Raw genomic sequence first — 24,994 nt, forward strand, 5'->3', positions numbered from 1 at the left:
GGCTTGGTTGTTTTTTTGCAGACGTTTCGTGACCCAAACTAGGTAACATCATCATCAATGCTAGTCAGCAGCATTGTCATAGTCAGTGGCACTGATGGTGTTGCCTCGTTTGGGTAATGAACTGTTTGCAGCAAAATAACCAAGCTCAGCGAACATGAAGGACCCCTCCAATAAGGTGAGGTCCAAATGCAGCCAGATAATTCGAAGTAAATGCATTATATCCAGAATCTAAAATTATTTAACAAGCCTACTGGTTTTCATTCTGCCTGTTCTTCTATCTTGTTCCCTACTGTGAGATTCTAAAATGTGATGTGATTCCTGAAATGGAAGCCTAGATGAAACAATCAACTTTCAGAGTACTTTACTGCACTTTTCCAACTTATTTTAAAGATGAATTTCTACAGTCGACTTGAAATAATGATTTCATTAATTGAGCTTTCAAACAAAGTGTCACACTTTGGGATTTTTAAATCTATGTATGAATCTCTGAACAGTTTAAAGAAAGTAAAGACATTATAACAAATAATGTTGTCTAATGTTGTTGTTGTTGTTTATTTGTTTTGTTGTTGTTTATTGGATTTATATGCCGCCCTTCTCCCAAGGACTCAGGGCGGCGTACAACATTTAAAAAGATACGTATTACAAAAGTTTAAAAAAAATTAGATAGAGTATCCAAAAAACAAACCCAATTAAGATTAAAAAAAACCCTTAGAAGTCTCTTCTTCGCATGCCACCTCTCAGGATCCCAAGATCCGTCATTAAGGAAGCGTCTTGATAGGCAAGAAGGCCATCCCCGGAAAGAGGGAGTTTCCAAAGGGAATAAAGTATAGCATAGAGGAGAGTGTGGCATCAACCAAACCGGGTGACATCACGGTTTGGTTGATGTATAGGGTTATTAATTATTTGCTTATCTTTTTTTCTAAATGTATAGTCCTCACTATAGTAGTTACAATTTTGTAAAAAAGCTTTCATAAAATGATAAAAGAAACTGTAAGTTCAGTTAAACCATATATCAATTATATTTAAATAATCACTCTCAATAAATATATAATCTGCATTGCAAAATGACATGGTTCAATGTACAATTCTGTCAGACACACACACACAAACCGAAAGAGATAAATGCTGTCTATCTAAACACCCCTAAAACACAACTGTTTGACAGCACTGCAATATTTACTAATTAATAAGGATAAGGATTTTTAATGATAGTTGAAGTATGAGTTCCTATCCAATAGAAAGAAGTCAAGTGATGCTCCAGTTGGGTTAAATGCCTCCTCCAGTTGTTTATCTTTCATTATTTTAGAAAATTAGAATATTTTTCTTTCATAAGAGAAAATAACTGCAAACCTGAATAGCTCTAAAATATTCAGAAAGAGCTTTAATATATTGTGGAAATTAATTATTACAACTCTCAATAGCTTCTAGTCATGATGGCTATACAGCTAATAGAACCGTGGTGGCGCAGTGGTTAGAATGCAGTACTGCAGGCTAAATTTGCTGCCTGCCAGCTGCCTGCAATTTGGCAGTTCGAATCTCACCAGGCTGAAGGTTGACTCAGCCTTCCATCCTTCCAAGGTGGGTAAAATGAGGACCCAGATTGTTGAGGGCAATAGGCTGACTCTGTAAACCAGTTAAAGTGGGCTGTGAAGCAGTTTATAAGTCTAAATGCTATTGCTATTCAATACATACAGTATTTCTTAATAATTGCTGATGGGTAGTTGTTAAGTCTTTATCCCATAAGCATTCAGAACCATGGTAAGAAAATGCTACTTTAGGTAACACAATCCATCATAGATGTTTCGTTCTTTTGTAGATACAGTCAGAGCATGTTCAATAGTGCTAGTCATCTCCTCAGGATGAGGGGAGAGGGATCAGCTAGAACATAATCTCTTGTGACTAGATCTGACCTTATGACATTGGGAAATTGGCATCTATTTAATGACACATTTCTTTCTGCTGCATGTTTTTCTACCCTGACCTCATTTTTAAGTACCTTAATCATCAATCATGACATGTGGCAAAAGTGTTTATTAAGCCTTGAGCACATAGATCATAAAGGGTCCTAAAGTACTCTCAAAACACTGTCAGCAGTGCTGACATAAGTGGATCTCAGAATGAAAATATTTCCCATTTAACCAACACACAAAATCCATGCAAAATCCATGCCATAATGAGCATTCTGAAAAATGTTTCTCAATTATCTTGACCACGTTGCCTAGCAACAATTTCTTTCTTCTTTTTTATGTAGTGTGTTTATAATCCAGGGAATTAAATGCCTAAACTCCACTTTAAGGAACTTAGTTTTGAAAGATATTTTTCCCTTCCATTTAGGGTATATATTATTTGATTCCCCTCCCCCCTTTTTAAAAGAACATTTTATTCCCATGTAGTGGCACAATGACCCAAGAACAAGACTACTCTGAGAAGAGCATTTCTGGAGCACTTGACATTCAGAACATGTTAATAGTTGTCAGCAAATATGTAAGTGCTGTATCTTATTCCTATTAGTTGGTTACCTATGTTGAAGGCCAAGCTGCATAACAGATACCACCTGTGCAAACAGACCAATTCATGATAAAATTATATCCTGTCTCTGAGAAACTATGCTGAAAGGAAAAACTGGGACATCTGAGAACCAAGTATTCACACCTGAGGTTTAGTGACCAAGCACAAGTAGAAATACATTTTTAAAGAAGCTAAACCAGGACAAAAAGACAAGAAGTAGGCAAGTACAACAAGTACCACTGGCTATATGAACTGCACTGTCGTCCTGCCTGCCTCTTCGGTGCAACTCCTTCTTCCCCCTCCCCCAATTCTCCTTGCCTCGCAATTGAGGGGGACATAATTGCGATATGGCCAGTTAGGATTAAGTAGGAATTTGGCAGGAAACTTTCTAGTGCAGATTGCCTTAGGTGCTAAATCCTTCCTGGCTCATCTTCTCAATGTAGGCAAGCTTCTGAGTCTAGATATGCATGTGAAGAAACCTTCAATGAAATGGCACAATTTTGCTGCTGACAACATCCCAGCTAAATAGTTTAACTGAAGAAAAGGAAGGGCAGTGATTATGGCACTGGACTAGGATGCAGGTTCGAGTTCATTCTCACCTGCTGAAATTCACTGGATAATTGAACTATTAATTCCATCTCAGCTTAATGCACCTTACAGGGTGGTTGTTGTAGAGATAAAATGAAGAAAGATCCCCACTTAAAGCACTTTGAGTTCTGAGAAAAGTGGGAAATAGATTAACTGATTAATCTATATTTTAGAATAAAATATATGAAATCTAGGAATGCCGTTATTTTTACATTATACAATGAAGAAAAATGAAATATACTTTCTATGTTTTATATAAATGATTGTTCTGTTTTTAAATATTTTAAATATTTTTTGTTTTAGAAATTTTAAAAGCTTTTAAAAATGTAAATATCCAGAGGATTCTGTGAAACAAAATGGAAGGAAGGAAACTCTGTTACAATATGTATTAATCCTAGCTTTGAGTAAAGAATACAAAAATAAAAGTATAAGAGAGCAAAAGCTTCAATGCATTGTCTGACAACTAAGTAAGTTACAGAAAACAGATAAACATGGTGATAATTAGAATACCTACTATTACCTTTTCTTGCCAATTTTTTTCATTCAGCACTTTCTGCCTTAATGTTTCCTGCAGCCGTTCTGTTATCTTCTGATGGGAAACCTGCACTGACTCCCTAATTATACAAAAAAAATTAATACATAAGATGTATTCTAGCCAAAGAGATTATAAAAACAGTTCTAAATGGGATTTCTTCTCTAACTTCTGATTCTGCTTGTTTTAAATTTGATTTTGCTGCTGGTGGGTCAATATTTCCCAAGGAGATGCTATAGGTACAGAAAATACTGATACAGTTTGATACTGATTCTCTTCAAATCAGGCATTCTCCTAACAGATTTCTGAAACAGTATAACACATTTATATCTAGAAATCCTCCCAAAATAAAAAAAAAATACACATCAAAAGGTACCCTAATTATACAACATCTGGAAGAATTTATAGCATTATGCTATTCCACAAAAAATATAAATGCAGTAATTTTGGAACATAGTCCTCAACTTACAGCAGTTCATTTAAGTGACTGTTCAGTTTCAACAGCACTGAAAAATGTGACATATGGCTGTTTTTCACAGTTATGACCTTTGCAACATCCCCATTATCATGGGATCAAAATTCAGATGCTTGGCAATTGGTTCATATTTATGACTGTTGCCGTGTCCCAAGGTCATATGATCAACTTTTGAAACCTTCTGATAAGCAAAATCAATGGAAAAGCCAGATTCACTTAACAACCATGTTACTAGCTTATCAACTGCAGTGATTCACTTAACAACTGTGGCAGGAAATGTTGTAAAATGGGGCAAAACTCAGTTAACAAATGTCTCTCTTAGCAACAGAAATTTGGGCTCACTTGTAGTCATAAGTTAACAACTACCTACGGTATATATAGTAATTACAGTAACTTTTTGCTGCATTTAATACACAATCAGAAGTAGTGCATAGCTGATCTAATTGTCCATAAAAATATTGTGTTAATGTGTATGCATTGCATGCTGTTTTCTTCCATAGCACCTTAAGGCAGCTTACAAAAGTATAATTAAAACAGAAATATGCAGTTCAAACAAATAAGAAAATATTACAAAAACCATGAATTTTTTAAAATTAAAGCTATTAAATACTTGTTAAAGCTTTATTTTTAGCAGTTAGCAGTTATACTTATATACCGCTTCCAGCCCTCTCTAAGCGGTTTACAGAGTCAGCATATTGCCCCCACAGTCTGGGTCCTCATTTCACCCACCTCGGAAGGATGGAAGGCTGAGTCAACCCTGAGCCAGTGAGATTTGAACAGCCGAACTGCAGAACTGCAGTCAGCTGAAGTAGCCTGCAGTGCTGCATTTAACCACTGCGCCACCTCGGCTTTTAAATAAAGGCAGCTACAAACAGAGATCTAAATTGGAGATCCAACTAAAAGAGAAGAAATAAACTGTTTCCATGCATTCCTAATCTACATTTCCTGCTTCAAAAATCAGAACACATTTACCCCAAAGGAAAACAACATATATGCAGGATCAGTTTAGAATGAGAAAAGAACACAGGTGATAAGATAAGCGCAGCCATTTGACTTTTGCCTATGCACCTGCTTTTAGAAAATAGTAGATATGGGAGAGTTATCTGATTGTACATATCATACCCTGCCCAATCTCCAATTAGTACACATTGTAATTTTATTTGGGAACACTTATGAAAGAAGATAATTATATTATTGAATCCCATCTATTGAAAAATAGCAATAATTATAAATCTTAAGAACCTATTTATGTTCTTGGATTAAAGAATATTGGAGACCAAGGCAAACCACACTAAGACCTATTAAAATTGTGGATAATGACATTTGATAAGTAATATACTGAAATACAAACATATGCATATTAGGATGGCATGCTACATAACATAACTGAATTAAGCAGAATCCCGATGCACTAATATTATTACATTAAGTTGCAATCTTAGGAAGCTGAACCTGTTGCATAGGTAATACAACTAAACTTAGCGGATTATGTTTGATATTTGTTTGCAAGCCTGTTTGATGATACCACTTACCAGAAAAAAGCAGCAAAGATCTCCCATAGGACAGCATATTTAGAAAAATACACAGAAAATTATTTTTATCATAAAATAATGATTTATTATGCCCCCCCAAAAAAATAGATAGGCATGCATTACTTTCAGAGGCATAATGTAGCAGAGAATTCATATAATGTGATGATTGTCTATAGTATGAAATAAGAACTACCATTTAAATCTCACAAAATCTCTCTCTAAGAGGTGATGCTCACCTCAATTTCTTAGCCTTGAGAGGCAGCCTTATCCAAAGACATTTTTGTGGTCATGTAGCCAACATGTAATATGCACTGAGGTTCATAGAAGACTGTTACCTTCCCACCAAAGTGATACCTATTTATCTACTCACATTTCCATGCTTTCAAACTGCTGAGTGGGCAGGAGCTGGGGCAAGTAATGAGAGCTCACCCAGTGCTTGGGTTTTGAACCCAGGCTGACAGCTTTCCACCTGACAATGTCAACATCTTTAAGCACTGAGCCATCACGCCCCAAGCTTAAATCTCATATTACTCTTGAATTCATATGAAATTCCATGTGAACTCCTTTCAATAGTACGGGAATCCAAATTAGTAAGGTAGGTAAGGAAATAAGTAAATAGCCACAGCTAAATAGCAAGTGAAATTGTGGGAAACCCAGTTTTGGTTCTTCAATGATTGCTCAGTCATCTGCCTGGGACAATTTGAACTCTACCTCTTGAACATTGCTGAGTAAAAGGCAGTGACAACATCTACTATACAGCCCTCTGTCAAATATTTGGGTAGAAGTTGAAATGTCAATGGAGATAACATATATTAAATGGTTTGGACATTTTCATTACTCCAATGTCCATAACAATAGCTAAGTATGCCATACCAGAGAACATTAATCATTCAGTCATCACAATAAAAATAAATGGAATTTTAAAAAATTGTTAACCTCTTCCATTGACCTGAATGGTACTGAAGCTTTATTAATTTCAATTAAAGCCACTATTTGTTATAACTCTTGGTTGGTAATGGGTTATGTATATACAATGCAGAGCTTGGAATTCAATGGAATCACTGATGAGTATAAGTATGCTTGAGATTGTACATTCTTTTATTGCACACTAACAACCTATGCAACTATTTATTTTGAGTGCGGAGTACTGCATGTGGAAAGAAAGCTTAGGGGAAACATCTACACCTGTATCTCTGGGTACGACAAGACAGTTCTAATTACCTGTCTTGCTTAAGCATGGCTATTTCTTCCTCTCGCTGTTTCAGAAGCTTGTTGATTGTTTCTAGTTCACTTTCCACAATCTTTATTCGTTTTTTAAAATTATCTTTCCTCTTTTCTTTCTCAATTGTTTCTTCCTGTAAACGTTGATACATTTGTTGGCAGGCAAGTAAAGATTGTTCTTTTTCTGTCACCATATGTGTAAACCTAAATGTAAAACAAATATATATATATATAATAACTGAAATATTCAGACACACATTCATTCTCTCTCTCTCTTTATAATTCAAATCCTTGTAATTAAAATAAACTTTTAAAAGTTGATTAAATGTACAAAGAGAAGATAGAGCTTTCTATAACAGATTTATAATCTGAATAAATTGAAAATTAGTAAAGGAAGTATAACAAACAGGTTAGGATCAGAGACTAGGAACCTAGTTTAAGAAAATTAGATAAACTTCTACAGTATGTTTAGCATTTTTTAACTATGTAAAAGCAGAGTAAAATGTAACAAATAAATAAAATTCATACAATATAAAACAATTATGAAAAGTGCTAGGAAACTGAACACAATTATTTAAGTAGAAGAAGTTATAAACGCCACCTGCATTTCATATATTTTAACCATTATGACTCATACCGAGATTTAGCTATTCCAATTTCAGATGACAACTTTTGAAATTCCATCTGATGGTCTTCACATTCTTTTGATTTCTTTCTACAATACAGAACTTTAAATTATTAACTTTATTTTTTTTAAAAAAAATAAAGAGAACTTTAGTAATAAAATGGGTTAACTTTTTATTGCTCGTTCTAAACCTCAGTAAAATAACAATAAATAAAGCTAATTATTATTTTAATATATACTTTCAGCATGAGAAAACTCACCATGTGTGCAAGCAAGCAGTATATCCTATATACTAACTAGGTGGTTTTCAAACCAAAATCCTACTATGTAAATAACTGAGTTTAGACAATATTAACATCCAAACAAAACAAAAATGCCAACTGCTTGTTTTCACTTTTGTTTGAACTGTGCAGAAGTATATAAAAGCTAAAATAGGGATAAGTATTAAACTATAAAAGCTTGAAAAGTATAGGCATAGTGGTTTTTGAAAAGAAGTTCTTTAATAAATTCCTCTCCTTTTTAGTGGGGAAAAACATAACATGTGATAGAGAATACCTCAGTAGATGTTATAACACTTCGAACAAGAAAGTTAACATATATAGTACCCTGTAATAGCTTATTCATGCTACAATAAAACAGCCCATCAATAAATCAGATAAAGAAGATACCAGTATAATCAGAAAATTATCTAAGATGTGTGTGTGTGTGTGTGTGTGTGTGTGTGTGTGTGTGTGTGTGTAAAGACTGGGATAGAGAGAGCCCTATTGGTTCTTTTTGTTATCTGATTCTATTTGTAGGTTCTTGACTCTTTTTTTCCAAACAACCTTTGGAGAACTGCTCCAGTTGCCAGTTGGACTCATGTTCTCATTCAATAGGAATCAGCTGATATTCTCCAATAAGCCAGAAAAGCCGATGCTTAGGACAGGTCCTTGACTTACAACCACAATTGGAACCAGAGTTTCCATTGTTAAACAAAGCAGTTAAGTGGGGAATGCCTGATTTCATGAACATTTTTGCCATGCTGCAATTCATGCAGTTGTAAAGCAAATCTGGATCTCCATCCCCCCCCAGGAACTGAAAAGGTCACATATGGTGATGTGACCCCAAGATGCTGCAACCATCATAAATACATGCAAGTTGCCAATTGCCCACTGTGACTATGGGATGCTGTAGCCATTGTAAGTACGAGATCATAAGTCACTTTTTTGAACAATGGCTAAGTGAAGTGAAGCGTAAGTGAAGGACTACCTGTATGCAATTTAGTAGTAGATTCTGGCCCAGGTGAATCGACATAGATATATACTATCTATACAAAAATGTTAATGAACCGTCCAAAGGATATTCTACAAATAGTTCTTGTTACACGACCATTCATCCAGTGATCATTCAAAGTTATGACAGCACTGAAGAAAGGGACCACCCAGTGATGGGTTCCTGATTCCGTTCCAACCGGTATGGTTGGAACGGCCCTGGTGTCATCCACATGGATGCATGCGGTGCATGCGCATCGTACTTGCCTGCGACGCTTCTGCAAGCCTCTGCAACGCTCCAGCTGCTCGGTGGAGTATCACGCAGGTGCCGTACGCACCATGCGCATGCGTGGAAGCGCAAATGTGCAAAAGGCTTAAAGCACAGGTAAGGAGCTCGGGCGGGCCCTCTGGAGCACCGTACCGGAACGGTACCCGGTGCTCCGGGCAGGCTTCGGTACGCCCGTACCAGGGCGTACTGCCTGCAACCCACCACTGTACCCATTCCTTGTAATTGCAACCCTCGCAGTGTTCCTGATTCAGGTGCTAGCAACTGGCTTGCAGTTAGGATAGTCACAGAATCTCGCTGTCACATGATCATCATTTGCAACCTTCACTTCTAACAAGCAAAATCAACGAAGAAGACAGCTGGAAGTCACAAATGGCGATGATGCGAGGATGGGACAGTCTGACCTTGTGTGGGTTTGTATAACAAAGGCAGATGGAATTGCCACTGCCATCATAAGTTGGCACTGTCATATTACATCACACTTTTACAACAGTGTTGCTTACCAATGGAGTTGCCAGCCCCAATTACCATTGTTAAGTGAGGATTACCTGTAAAGGCTTCTTTTAACCTTACCTGATCATGAGTACTATAATTTTCAAAATCCTCTACACTTTTCCCACTTTCACAGAAAAAATTGATTGGACTAGTCAATAATATTGTCACACTGTTCTCTCCACCAATGCATTACAGGGATCTTGTCTTTATTGCTTATCTGAAAACTATGGGGTTTCCCACTTATTGGGAAACAGTGATAAACAGATCTTAAGCCTTTAAGTCCTGTGAATGGACTATCTGGAACTATCCAGTTGGCCACTAAAGGAAACAGGCTGGGTCTTGGCTTGATTTGGTATTGGTATGTATATGTGTGAATACTTACACATGTGATACTTTTCAAACAAAAAAGCAGAATATAATAAATCATAAGATACACTCTGACTTTTTAATTACTGTATCATTCACTTAAATAAGTAATTACAAGCTGTTAAGCAAAAAAGAATGGTATTGTGTATGAATAAAATGAAGTGTCTTACATGACTAATTCTTTAAAATATGTAATTTCATCGGCAGCTTTCTGGAATTTGAGTTCAGTTGCCTGTATTTCATCTGTTAAATCTGTAACAACAAATTATTGTCTATCATTTTCATTAATTTAACCATGCCTTCTGCCTCAAGAGTTCAAGTCAGTTACAATATATTATAGCAGTTAATATTTTATAATATGAGTTATTTATAAAAATTATTTCCCATATTTGTGCTAATGTTGTAGTTATAAAATATTATAAGAAACAACATAAAATTTATTGTGAATGTACAATATAATAAAAATAATCCAAAATACTTCCTAAAGTTCTTGTAGGAGATAGAAGCAGATATTCAGTTGTATGGCATGGCTTTTACTTTCCTTCTCCATGTCTTCTCAAAATAATGCACCAGATGGTCTTCCAGATTTTGGGAACATTCTGGATTAATTTTATCAAGAGTTTTAAAATATAAGGAACGGTTTATTGTAATTTGTGGAACAGGTATGTCCCAGACCAATTTTTTATATTGATGCAATTTTCTAGAATTTCCAAGGCATTAAAAGTATTTTTGATACCATTAGGTAGTGATATCAGAAGAAAATGAATTACATAAAAGATAAACTCTGTAAACTGATTATCACTGGTTTTACAAATGGTTTTACACAAACATTTGACAATTACAGTGGGCTTCTGCAAGTATTTACTGAAAATTACTGTATACATACAGTAAATTGAGAAAATAAAATATCAGCACACATGGCTACATAGTGGTCTTACTTCTAGCTCCCTGCTGTGCATATAATGGGTGACCTGATAGCAGTGTTCCAATATCTAAGGGGCTGCTACAAAGAAGAGGGATCAACCTATTCTCCAAAGCACCTGAAGGCAGGACAAGAAGCAATGGATGGAAACTAATTAAGGAGAGAAGTAACCTAGAACTAAGGAAAAATTTCCGGACACTTAGAACAATTCATTAGTAGAATGACTTGCTTCTAGAAGTTGTGGGTGCTCCAACACTGGATGTTTTTAAGATGAAATTAGACAGTCATCGGTCTGAAATGGTATAGGTTTCCTTCCTGCAGGAAGTTGGGCTAGAAGACCTCCAAAGTCCTTCCAATTCTTTTATTCTGTAATCAATAGATTCTTCTGTAAGCCTTAGACTGCACATCTCTAAAACTTGCTGTTTCCCATGTTTGAGATCTTTCCAACTAATTGTGACTCAGCAAGTGGCAGTCCCTAGTTGTTCTTGGTGGATCTCAGAAAGGCTAAGCAATATTAGACCTAAAAAGCATTGGAATGGAAGACTGCCAAGAAATCCTTGGGTGTAAACCAAATGTAGGAGTTTAAAAAAAAACAAAAAGTCTGGATGGCAAATTACTGCTGCAATGATGCCAAAAGTTCTGCATGGATATATGTCCACGAAATCACCAGGAATTGAGCTTAAATGAAGACAATCTTTATTGCAAGAAAATATAAAAATATGTTGCAAGGTAAAATAAAAAATGCAAAACCATCCAAAATGTCAAGGCACAGTTCTAGGACATTTACAGAGAGAGTAAAAACACTTGAGAGCTGAATAGTCCAGAAATTAAGCAGCTTTCTTAGCAAACAATTTATATAGGCTTAAATACTTTGTTCTTGAATGGGAAAATATTTTACTTTTGGGTGGATTTTAATATATAGAACAGATTTTATAGAAAAAAATATTATAATAACTACATCAACAATAGTAGTAGAAAGACAAAGAAAATTACTGTGCAGAAAATGGCAACCAAAATAACTGGGAAGGATAAAGGATGCCTCTCCAAATGCAGGGAGATTCAGAACTGATAAACGAAGCATTTATTTTCAGAAATCATAACTATGGAATTCACTGCCAGCAAATTTGGTAATGGGCACCAATTTAGAAGACTTTATAAAGTCACTAGATAAATTGAGTAGCCTATCAATAAAGGTTAGTATTGATAAGTTCATTAACTTTAATCAGAGGTCACACACCTTAAATGGCGGTTTATGGGCCCAGTGTCTTACAGGTTTCATGTTCCAACTCTTTGATCTCAACCCTGGTATCGAGTCAGCTGACCCTCTGAAGAAAATCCCTTAAAGCTCACTTGTGCCAAGACAAGTAGTGGGAAACACAAGTAATTTGATAAGATGGCTCTGTTGTTTAAAACCTGATGCCTTCTCTTAGCCTTTTACAACAATATTAATTCTTTCTACTTTTGAATGTTTTGAACAACTTTATGATTGTTTTGTGTGCCACTCAGAGTCACATTGCATGAAATGGGTGGCCATATAAATATAATAAATAAATACTGAGAAGCAACAGAAAAAGCTTACCATCCTTCTATTCATGATTATGTCATGAACCAGTTCTGTAGAAATATCACTGCCCGAGAGCCAAAAGCAATAAGAAGAAACTTCCAGCTCTCGCCAAATTGCGGGTTTAAAATCAAAATGCAGTGGTGTATATTTTAAGATAATCTGATTCAGAACTGAAAGAAATTGGGTCTTCTTCAATAGTGGCGAATAGAAAAATCAATCTTCAATATTATTTGTCAGTTGGTGAAATATCACTATCACAATTCCGTTTCAATGAAGAAAATGTGGAAATCCCCCAAATCTGCTTGATTGGTCACTGAATAATCCAAAATACTGAACTAGATGTCTAATATCTACTTTAATAGAGATATTCTAGAATTATATTCTCACACATTGCCTGAAATCAAAACAAAAATGCTTTTTCAAGCAGTGCTTGCTGTTGTTATTCTAAACCAATTACCTTACTCTTGTGGATATTTACAAACTGTGACAATAAGCAACTGTGAAATCCTTTTTACAGAATAGGGAAATTTGGAACTGAGTTATAAGAGGATAAAGGGTTATACCTCTGTCATTATAATATTTTTTGCTCTACATTTCTCCACCACCATCCATATTATTCTTTTTTCCCCTTTGTTCCCTCCTTCTCCACCTTCTCCTCTTCCTACTCCTTCCTATTCAGGCTCTAATCTACATTCATCTGTCGTCTTCAAATCAAGGATGATTCCTGGTTCTTCATGGACATAATGGTAAAAGTTCCCCTCGCACATACGTGCTAGTCGTTCCCGATTCTAGGGGGAGGTGCTCATCTCCATTTCAAAGTTGAAGAGCCAGCACTGTCTGAAGACATCTCCGTGGTCATATGGCCGGCATGACTAAATGCCGAAGGTAAACAGAACGCTGATACCTTCCCACCAAAGGTGTACCTTATTTTTCTATTTGCATTTTTACGTGCTTTTGAATTGCTAGGTTGGCAGAAGCTGGGACAAGTAACAGGAGCTCATTCCATTACACAGCGCTAGGGATTCGAACTGCCAAACTGCCAACCTTTCTGATCGACAAGCTCAGCGTCCTAGCCACTGAGCTACCACATCCCTCTTCATGCACACATATCTGTTTAATTCTGAGCAACAGTCAGAAATGGATTTATTTATACATTCTTCAACAATGTTTTTTTTTAAACTTCTCAGTCTAGTCAACAGTCCTGACATTCTCTACCGGTAGTAGTTCCTATCCAAAAAATATTGAAGCCTGGCTTATTTAAGCACATTTTTATTATATAAAATAAACCTAGGTGGTCAACAACGCACAATAATAAAACCACAAGACTAAAACTCTACCAAACCATCAGTGCAATAACAGTACCATCTCTATAAAATAAAATAAAAAAACTGTTATGTTCACCTCCCATATTGACCCATACCCAAGGGAAGAACCATGTCTTCAATTACTTTTTACATATGTTAAAATGATTTTTATGTCTATACAGTGTATTAAGTTACATTAATTTAATCCCTCCTGGCATTCTTTATAGAGTACCTACCTAAAAGATCTGACAATGACAAAAAGCACAACTTTAGATCATGTCAAAAATGTACTGTCAACATCTATACCATAGCTGGTCACAGTGACCCTTTTGCTACAGGCATGGGAGAGTTATTACGGATGCCACACAATCACATCAAATGTAAAAATAATTTTAAAAGAACTCTTTTTACATCAAAATGCTGACCTCCTCGGTAAACCACATTTATGAAGAAATTGAATTCAACATGTAAAGAGCAGTTATATAAAAAAGATTTCCGTGCTCATTTCAATAATTGTTTCAATGTGACATAACAGATAATCCAAGTGGAAGAATTAATGTGTCATCAGATTTTGTCAAACATAAGAAAATTAAGTGTTTTAAGTTGTGCAATAAAAATACATTGATGACCTTTCTTAAAATTGCACAGTAATAAAATTTAAATAACCTAAAGCCTCTAGTATTGCAAATCCCACAAGCGCTTCTACGTTTGCTTATACTGACAGTTTCCACAAATTCTAACTTTGCCTAAAGTGATACTCTCCACATGTATTGGAATTCCAATGCCCATAATCCTCAGTGTCTTAGAGCTGTATCTACATAACTAGAAAGAGGCAGGTTGAGAAAGGCTATAATTATGCATCTATATTATTATGGCTCATCGTACAGTCAGCCAGATGTTCAGTCTCGATTTGGCAGTTTAATCCTTCTATCGAGTCCTTTCCAACGACCTGGCATAGACAGATTTAGATGTTTGATGGTGTTACAGATATTGTTGCAGGATGGAAGCTGTTCTGAGTAAAGCCACTTTTTGCAACTGACTGATGGTGACTTTGTCAATGCTGATGGAGTTCAAGTGATGTTCCAGTTGTTTTGGGATTGCACTCAAGGCACCTATTATTATTGGGACTACCTTTGCTTTCTTTTTAATAAATTTATTTGCCGCCTATCTTGCCATGGGGACACCCTAGATAGGTCACAACCATTAAACAATGAAGATATTAAAAGGAAGTTTAAACAAAGAGAAAATAAAATAGAACAAGAAAATAATCAAGGAAAAGAAAACAAAGAAAATACATGAATACGATTACTGGTAATTTTTTTAAAAAGATGAGTGGGGAGCAGAGAGCAGGGGGTGGGGAGGTGGAGTCTGCTATCGATTTAACAGCCACCTCCAGAGTTGAACTCTCCCTTTGGATCCGCAACCTCTTAGGATAGGAGGTTGGGAGCAGATCAGTGGCGGGTTTCAAAAAATTTTCGAACCTACTCTGTGGGTGTGGCCACCTTTGTGGGAGTGGCTTGCTGGCCATGTGACATGGTAGGAGTGGCTTGCCGGCCATGTGTTTTCTTTCTCTCTCTCTCTCTCTCTCTCTCTCTCTCTCTCTCTCTCTCTCTATCTCTCTTTTTCCTTCCTCTTGTCTCTCTCTCCCTTTTTCCTTTTTTTCTTTCATCTCTCACTTTTTCTTTCTTTTTTCTTTTTTTATTTATTTACTTCTTCCTTTCTTTCTCTTTCTCTCTATGTGTGAGTCTGTCTGTCTGTGTGTGTGTGTGTGTGTGTGTGTGTGTGTGTGTGTGTGAGTGGTGGGTTTCAAAAAATTTTGGAACCTCTTCTGTAAGTGTGGCCTGCTTTCCGGGTCCACTGGTGGAACCTCTTCTAACCGGTTCGGTAGATTTGACGAACCGGTTCTACCGAACTGGTGCGAACTGGTAGGAACCCACCTCTGGAGCAGATCTTACCCTGAAGGGCAGGATGGGTGGGTGCTATGGCAGAAAAGGTTCTTCTTTTGGATTCCGATAGTTGGAGTTCTTTGACCAATGGCATCTGCAGTAGACCCCCTTTACTGGCCCAGGTAGGATAGGCTAGACCAGGGGTGTCAAACTCAAGGCCTGGGGACCAGTTCTGGCCCACAGGGTGCTTAGACCTAGCCCCCGGGGCTGCCATAGAAATAGAACTGGCCCATGGTGTCTCTGCCAGCAGAAACAGAACTCGGAAGGGCTGCACACGGCTTTCTCGAGCTCCATTTTTGCTGTTAGAGCGTTGCAGGAGGCTGTCGCAGCAAAAAAATGGAGCTTGCAAGGGCCACATATGGCTCTCCTGAGCTCCATTTTCACTGGCAGCTGAAAATGGAGCTCAGGAGCCTGTTTTTGCTGGCAGAGTGCTCGGGCCACCACAGGCACCCCCGACATGAGTTACGTTGAAATGGCCCTGCACACCCTGGCCCCCTGAGGTCAAACACAACCCTGATGCAGCTCTCAATGAAATCGAGTTTGATACCCCTGGGCTAGACTAGGCAGGTCAATGTATTACATTAATGCTATTCTCTTAACTATTATAGAGATGCTGCAGACAAATGGAGGAAGATATATATCATCAAATCAGAAAAAGGAGGGCCCAAGAAGCCAGATAACAATTAGTCAAACAAGCATGCCAGAGGTGGGTTCCTACCAGTTCGCACCTATTCGGTAGAACCGGTTCGTCAAATCTACTGAACCGGTTAGAAGAGGTTCCACCAGTGGACCCGGAAAGCAGGCCACACCTACAGAAGAGGTTCCAAAAAATTTTGAAACCCACCACTGAAGCATGCTTACAATGTGCAAATACTTCGAAAATAGTGAATACTAGAAGTATTTGCTAAGGACATGTCTTAGACTAAACTTACTATATATATACTTCAACTCCCAAATAAAGAGGTAGAAGGATAATCTCAATGTTTAAGTCACAGAAACGTAGGTGAGACAATTTAAACATTAGCAGATGGTAACAAATTTCAACATGTTTTCAGTAATCTAGAAAGTGAAAAAATACCATTTCCTGAAAATAAGACCTCCCTGTATAATAAATCCTATCAGGGTTTTGAGCATTTGTGCTAAAATAAGCCCTCCCCAAAACTACTGCAACACAGCAGCAGCCATGATATGACTATGCTCCCGCCTTCTGCAACTCAAAAATAATAAGACCTCCCCGAAAATAAGGCCAAGCACTTATTTCGGGGATCAAAAGAAAATAAGACCCTGTCTTATTTTTGGGAAAACATGGTATAATAAAGTTTATTCGAAATAAATTTAAAAATCTCAACTCAAAAGCCAGTAAAGTCAGTTTGGTGTGGTGGTTAAGGCACCAGGCTAGGAAACAGAAGACTGAGTTCTAGTCCTGCCATAGTCATGGAGGCCCAGCTGGGTGATCTTGGGACAGTCACTATCTTTTAGTTCAACTTACTTCACAGGGTTGTTGTTGTGGGAAAAAGAGGAGGAAGAGGTGAATATGTTTACTGCCTTAAGTTATTTGTAAAAATAATAAAGGCAGAATATAAATACAACTATAATGTACAGCTCTGGGATGAGGAATTCTTGGCTTTGTAATAGAAAATGCAAAAAGGAACTTAGAACTGAAGTTGTTCATAACATAAACATAAGTCAACAGTGTGAAGGAAAATGCAATTTTTGGCTTTATCCAATTTGAAGCTTCCTTCGGAACCATGATAAAAATGTATTTTCAGCTGCATGGACCAACTAGGTCAAATAAAGGCAGTAAGAATAATCCAAAAAAGATTAAAATGAATTGGGAATGCTTAATTTTGAAAACAGTGCACTGAGTTTGGGCATGATAACATGTTTCAAATATCCGAAAAAGTATTCAGACTGACAGTCAAGATCTAATTTTCATCATTTCAGAATGATACAAAATTATACAAAAGAATTATCCATTGTCCATACAAAAGAATTATCCAATTATAACTAAATTGACTGAAATAGTGGGAGCACTTTTTTTTAACAAGGAATAATACTTCTTGTTCACATCTTTTAATTCTTCTAGCATCTCCAGTAGAAGCAAATCATTTTGAAGTTAAACTTCACTTTACAGACAAATTAAAATATATTTTGCCCATGAGTGGATAAAATACATTTGGGATTGTTGGCCCTTTTTTTCTTTTCAAAAGGTATTCTGTTTATTTTATTATTATTATTATTAATTGCTCCACTGCTGGTCATAGTATCTTTCTATTTACTGAAAATAGGAGAACATTGAGCTCTTTCTGAGGGAAAACAGAAATTCATTTTACTAATTTTCTGGTCATACTGACCTCAAAGAAGGGAGAGGCAGATTAGGAAAAAAAACAAGTTTTTTCATGCTTGAAATTTTAAAATTATTTCAGTGGGAACAAGTAGTACATCTTGATTTTCAGCTTGTCAGCCAAAACTCATAATGCAATGGCCTATTACTTAGTACATTGATAAGTTTAATGGAATGTAATTATTAGAATCTGCCTACAGAATTACTCATAGCTTTCATTCATTAAAATACAAGCTAGATTTTGGGATTTACTTCCTAGTTAACTGCTAAAACTTCAAAGAATAGTGGGATATCATAGGAATAAAAAAATGTGACAACCTTCAGTTAAATCCAAAATCTTTGAATTACTTGTTCCATAATGTCATAAGGCATTAATGAGAGCAGAACACATTTGGAACTGGACATGGGTTATGGAATACTTTTTTATGGTGCAATAATAAAATAGGTTGGGTGGGAAGTGGAGGAAACGGAATAACTTATCCATCTTTTCGTGTTTCTTTTATGTGGGGTGGAATTCTCCATATTTTTATGGGAACATTAACCACACAAGAAAACTGGAGAAGAAAAATACCATTCTGGAATGAAAAGAAGTCACAACACTTTAAGATGAAGTGTATTTATTTTATTACAAGATGACTCAGGTTTTTTTAAAAAGTGATCACCCAAGTATAGTTTGACTTTGTTCGAAACCTCAGCTTTCATTCTTTTTAAAATCTGGTCGCAATGTCCAAATGTTATGGGATTACATAGCTTTCTACTTAGGATTTTTTTTTTCAAAAAGTAGATATTCAGGAACATGGATCTGAATCTAGTCGCACACATTTTCTGTATGGAAGTACTGTCTCAAGGGCATTATTGCCATATTTGCAAACAAGTGGCAGCTTAAACTAAGCAGCAGGAAGATAAAGATTATCTTAAATTAAGCTCAAATTCTCACATGGACATTTGTGGTCACTAAGCTATTTACAGAAGAGTCTTTCTCCAATTGTTAATAAAATCTGAAGGAGTTGGCATTCTCCAGATCCTGTCAATAAAACAATGTCATCTGAAAGACCGAGGAGGTGTGCCTTCTCTGTGCCTGACCTTGTGAACAAAATCTCTCTCTCCTTAATATATAGTCTATTAAGTGATATAAGAATTTGCTATGTAATTAATGTAATTGACTAAGTTTGTTTTCCTCGGTAGGATTGTTCTTCTTCAATTTTTAAACTATTTTTAATTCTGAGTAAGTCACATGAGTTGATGGTGAGCAAGTAGCTTCACAAATTAAAAACATACATAAATAAAACCATAGTATTTCCCCATAATATTTCATTAGTTCCCCAGTCTAACCTACACACTTGATTGTCTCCTACCAAAGTACTGAACAGGTCTAACATGATTAGGGTTGGGGCAATTAGCCAAGGTCAATAGGTTTTGCCAATTCCTGTACTGCAGCAGCCCCCCCATAAAATAGAAAATGGTCAAAGTAAGGTTAAGGTTGCTGAAGGAGATGGTAGAATGATATTGCATAGATCTTTCATTTGGATTCATTTTATCTTCTATAATGTCAAGGACCCATTCAGTACACTAAAAACCAAAATAATGGGAAAGGTGATAATAATCTAGACACGAGGCTAGGGCAAAAAAAATGACTTGAACCCTAGAGTCCATGCTAGTGGGGAGGTGTTTTGGTCTTTGTTTCTTTTTTAACTTGTTGATTGTCTTTTTTGCACAGTATGTAGATGTTGTTTATGTCTATTGCTGGCCAATTTTTCAGAGTGCCAGGCTTCCAGGAATTATCTAAAGTTTTTAGACTTGGCTTGGTCTAGTACAGTCACAGGTTCCCAGTTGAAATTATGGTTAAGTCTGTCCATCTGTATTAAAATTAAAGAGTCTTCTGACTGCTAGTCGGTGTTCATGGATGTGTTTGTCAGTAGGAGCTGTTTCAGTCTTTACACTACTGTACACTTTTTTCATCTACTGCTTACTCTTTGCAAATAAATCATCTGAGATCCACAAAAATACAATACAAATATTATTTACATATCTCCTAAAAGAGGTTTTAGATCTCTTTATAATCCCTTTCAAGGCCCTACATCCCTTTTTTGAGAAATAAGATGAAGCGGGTGAGTGTATAAATATCATTTTGCAACTCTGGCATTTATTAAGGAAAAAACTGCCCACTAACTTTCAAAGGAAAGAAGCATATATGTGTACAACACAGAGAAATTAGTAAAAGACAAATATGAACTCAGCTTTAATGGTTGTTTGAGTGCCTTCAGATGTAATGAATGACCACGTTTTCCCACTTTATGCGGGAACTATTGGCTGGACTTTTCTTCTTTCCTCTTATATTGCTGTGAGAAAAGAAGCGTTAAGTTTCTGCTTTGGAGATTGCACTCTGGTGACAAGTTGGGAATTGTGATTTTAAAATAAGGCAGAATCTGAAAATATAATTCAACCATGGATTGTTCAAACTAGAAGAAACTATCGTTCATGTGGGGGTATAAATGTGAACTTTGGGTACTTTAAAAGTGAAAGTAACTGCTTTCATTAAAGCTATGCAAAAATATGTTGATGGAGAGATTGCGTGAATCAGTAGGTCATGTACATTTATGCACATAGTAGGAAATGTTACCCATTACTTCCATTATACAACGTCTACCACAATAATACATGTATTCAAAACATACTGTTCTTCACTTTAAAAAAATTAACATCTTACCTTGCATTTTCTTTTGTAATTCATTACATTTATTTTGTAATTCATTCTCCCGTGAAAGAGAAGCCTGAAGTTGCTTAGCTTCCAGTGCAGCTGCATCGGACTTTAGTCTTAGGTGTTCCATCTCTTTTTGAAGGATTAGATTTTTCCTTTGACACTCACCTAAGGTTTGGTTCAAACTGTACACTTCTGAAATGTGACAAAGGCCAGGATAAAAATATTGTTGTATCCATAACTACAACTTTTATAACATTTATGTACTCTGATTATATCATCCAAAAATATATTTATTTGTTGCTATACTAGTCTATAAGAAAACAGGGTGGGTATCTGTAGTTATTAAGATACTAGTATTATTTCAACTTGCTATCTAGTTAATTGATACAAACTAAAAGAATGGATTTACTCCTAGAAAAAAAAGAGACATTTTTTGACAGTGAGAACAATTAGTGGAATGGCTTCCCTTCAGAAGTTGTGGGAGCTTCATAACTACAGGTTTTAAGAAGGAGATGGACAGCCATTTGTCTGTAATGGTAGAGTGTCTCCTGTTTGAGCAGCAGGTTGGACTAGAAGACCTCCAAAGTCCCTTCCAACTCTGCTATTCTATTCTATTCTATTCTATCTCCAAGGTCTCTTCTAACTTGTTGTTCTGTTATTATTCAAATCTTTAATTCATAGTGAAAAGCTAAATATTACAAGCAATATACTGTTGATAAAATTCCTGTAAAGACTTTGCCAACTTGATTAATTCACCCTGCACTCTAATACCTAGGTAATGATCAAATGTATCTCCTAATAGTATTCACTTTATGCTAAAGTGTATGTTACTGTCTTGGGAAAAATGTAAGTTAACATTCACATATGTATATCCATTTTTCCCCCAGAAATACTATAAAATTAACTTTTCCTCAAGTCAAACTTGACTTTTATTGAGTAAAATGACTCCATACTGTTTTCTTGACAGTAACGTGATTTGTCATTGCTTTCTATTCAGATTGTTTGTTTTCAATATTTCATCATTTATTTTCACTAGTACTTTTTAGGAAATTATATAAATTATATATTTGAAAGACAGTTTTGTGTAGTAGTTGTAGTATCAGATTAGAAACCAGGGACCCGTAAGTTCTAGATCCAATTTTGCTTTTATTTACATTAATTGAGACAAGAGTGGATAATAATTTATCTGAACTTTGTTTCAAAACAGTCCTTTATACAGAGAGGCACACAATTGTGGATTCTTTAATGTGACTCAATATTCAGAACAAATCTCCTTTAAAACTGAAATGTGGAGGAAGTAAAGAGAAAACAGGTCTAAATTTATACCCTGTTAGCCCAAATGCTATTCAGTCTTTCCATACTAGTTTTTCAAATGTCAGAAAAATCCAAACACATTCCTATACTTTCCTAATTCCATGACCCTTCCTCTCTCTGACTTTAGGGGAAGGCTGGCAAGAGTGCTTCTGTAGCAGAAAATATTCTATGTTGGATATTATTTAAGTCATGTGACATTATAATACGCAGAAACAAATCAGTGGACAAACATTCAATGACTTTTAGCAAGTAGTATGGAGCAGTTGACTCCTGGACTTGGATTCTGGAAACTTTATGAAGCTCAGGAAGTGACATATTCTTTGAGGCTTCACTGATTTGCTAAACTGATTTGCTAAACTATTCTCTGGATGCTATGACCTTCAACATGTAAGGGGGATTTTAAATTCAGGCTTATCCAAGCAAAATACTCCACTCATATAGGAAAATCAATATCCAGAAGTGCATGTTCTAATTTTCTGTGAATAATTTTGTAAACATTATTTTGATATATATTTTTATGTACAGAAATATTCTATACTAGTTTCCCATTTTTCAGAACTTATATTTTATCCCTCTATCTCTACATCAATTTGCATCTTAAAAATCCACAGAAAAATATTTGGCACATTTATTTTTTTCAGGTTATTCTTAAAACAATTTTCCTATTAGGAATATATTATATATGTGATATTTCATTGTTATTTGCATTTTGTGGCACTTTACATAAGAAACATTTTTCTGTGCATATTAATGAAAAACTGTAGACCAAAATGAAATTATGTCCTGAATCATATACTGATGTGGATAAATTGCATCAACATGTGATCTGAAAATATTTTTCTAATACCTACACTATACAGTACCATAACCACAAATCTCAGTGAGAACAAGGTATCTATAAACAGTCTAAACCTGCTAGGAAAAGTTTTGCTTTGATAATCTACCTGCCAGTCGTATTTTATTAATGGTATTTAGTTGTAAAATTATTTCTCCTTTTAGTGAAATCCATTCTTTGAAAAAAACAGATGTTTCTTCTTTAAACTTCTTTAGCTCTTCCCTGATAAAGGGAATAATATTAAAGGCTATTCTTAGGATAAATTTATGTCGTTGCAATGTTTTCCTGCCAAAAAAGAAAGAAAAAATGGTTATGATTTTAAAATCAAAATAATATTTAGAAGAGATCCATTTGAAAGGTTAAATCAATATTTAAATCAATTTTAATGTAAGGAAAATAATTTTCTAATACAGTCAAAAACACAAGTTCAGATAAATACTTAAGTAGCAAAAGAAATGCCTGTTGTTAGAGTTTCAATGAAGACTTATCTCCTTTTCAAGTTGGCATAAAAGAGAAGAAAATACAATCATCTATGGCAGCGACCCCCAACCTTTTGGGCACCAGGGACCAATTCCATGGAGAAGTTTTTCCGCGGACCAAAGAGGGTGTGGTTTTGCATGCTGCCTGCATCCTGCAGATAAGGCTTCACTTGTTTCCACAGACCAGTTTCTGGCATGCCACGGACCAGAGCCAGTTCACCCCTGATCTATGAGATTCAGTGCGGTAAATACTTAGGGGGTATGCTTATGGTATGAACCATTAGAACTATTGCTAAGTCAAGGTCTTGCCTACACATTCTTAAAACATCAAGCCATTGATTTGGTCAATAAACCTGCATTTACACATTATTTCCTTAAACATACTACTATATTTTTTTAATACAGCTTTAAAACCTACCAAGAAAACAGATTTTTCAAGTAAATGACAGGGAGACAGAAATACAATTTTACTAGAAAATAAATCCACCCTCCCCAAACCACCTCATGTGGGAATTCTTACTGGACCAATTGTGATTGTCTCCATATATCTTCCTTTTCTTTGTGAAAGCTTCTCAACTGTTTGTTTAAATTCTCTATTGCAGTTTCCTTATTTTCAAGTTCTGTAACTAATTCTTTTATTCTGAAAGAAATAAAATATATAGTATTATCCTTTGCCTAAAAATATAATAATTAGTCTCATTAATTCCTGCCTTAGATCCCATATACCCTTCTGTTCAAGAAAAGCCTCTTTTTCATAGTTAAGACTACCTATCCTTAACAAGAGGGTCAGGGAATTCCTTCATCTTGCTAAATGAAGAAAATTGAGGGGGGTTTCATTTTGAGCATTTATTTGCACAGAATTGTTAACGTGCTTGTAAATTAAATATTTTACATATGTGCAAAGCATGTTATAAAAACTGGAGCATAACTAGTTCCTTATTGCAGGGTAAATCAAAATGACAGAATCATTTGCAGAGCACAACCAACTGGCTCAATTCCAATTTGTAGGTACTCCAGACATTAGAGATTGCTATGTAATATTGGTACATAGTTATTCATCCATTTCCAATTTCTGAGATTGTTAAAAGTATTTCATGGGATGAAGCCTGTTGACAGTTGACACCAGTTGACACCAGTCCTAGTAAATGAATACAGTATGTTCCTTGGATATATATTTGGCTCCATTATATTTAATAAGTTTTGTACCCCAAGATTTCAGAATTTCTTAATATATGCTTTACCATTTTTTTAAAAAAATATCACCAATTTAACTTGGTGTCCTATCCTATTAACATATTTTATTCTTAATACATTTAATCAATTATCAGCATTTTTAAATAATCAAATGATATGATAGCTTTTTATTCCTTTAGAAAAACATATGAATGCATAAAACAAGAGCTAGACAGCTTTTAATCTTTCACAACACAGGAACAGATTTAACCATAGTTTCACCTGGCAAAGTGTGAGTATCCTGGATCAAGCCAAATCCAAAATCACCCAAAAATTCTTCACTGCTATGGGACAGGTCCATTCCACCTATGCCGCCAGGAAAGGCATGCTGTAGATCTTGTCAATCAAGGAATTCTAACCAGTGGGATCCAGGAGAAGATCCTTCTCAGCTATGATCCCAGCCCTTTGGAACATCTTGCCCCCTGAGATCATGATTGGTTCAGCAGTACCTACAAAGCTAACTGAAAGATGCTT

General features: G+C 35.7%; 1 protein-coding gene across 3 annotated transcripts in view; it reads right to left on the reverse strand.

Moving 5' to 3' along the window:
• LEKR1 (leucine, glutamate and lysine rich 1) overlaps nucleotides 1-24,994 on the reverse strand; it is an 80,949-nt gene that overhangs the window by 7,068 nt on the left and 48,887 nt on the right. For all 3 annotated transcript variants that reach the window (XM_087725330.1, XM_014057150.2, XM_014057151.2), the window contains exons 4-10: nucleotides 23,808-23,927; nucleotides 22,918-23,093; nucleotides 20,666-20,851; nucleotides 10,049-10,130; nucleotides 7,494-7,571; nucleotides 6,857-7,060; nucleotides 3,617-3,710 (exon numbers count right to left, since the gene is read on the reverse strand). In XM_087725330.1, coding sequence (XP_087581456.1) covers nucleotides 3,617-3,710; nucleotides 6,857-7,060; nucleotides 7,494-7,571; nucleotides 10,049-10,130; nucleotides 20,666-20,851; nucleotides 22,918-23,093; nucleotides 23,808-23,927 — 940 coding nt within the window. The remainder of the gene's footprint in view (nucleotides 1-3,616; nucleotides 3,711-6,856; nucleotides 7,061-7,493; nucleotides 7,572-10,048; nucleotides 10,131-20,665; nucleotides 20,852-22,917; nucleotides 23,094-23,807; nucleotides 23,928-24,994) is intronic.

The sequence above is a fragment of the Thamnophis sirtalis genome, unplaced genomic scaffold, assembly GCF_051295495.1.
Source record: "Thamnophis sirtalis isolate CommonGarterSnake01/CBP01778 unplaced genomic scaffold, rThaSir2_p1.2 scaffold_11, whole genome shotgun sequence".
In the NCBI taxonomy this organism is placed as follows: Eukaryota; Metazoa; Chordata; class Lepidosauria; order Squamata; family Natricidae; genus Thamnophis; species Thamnophis sirtalis.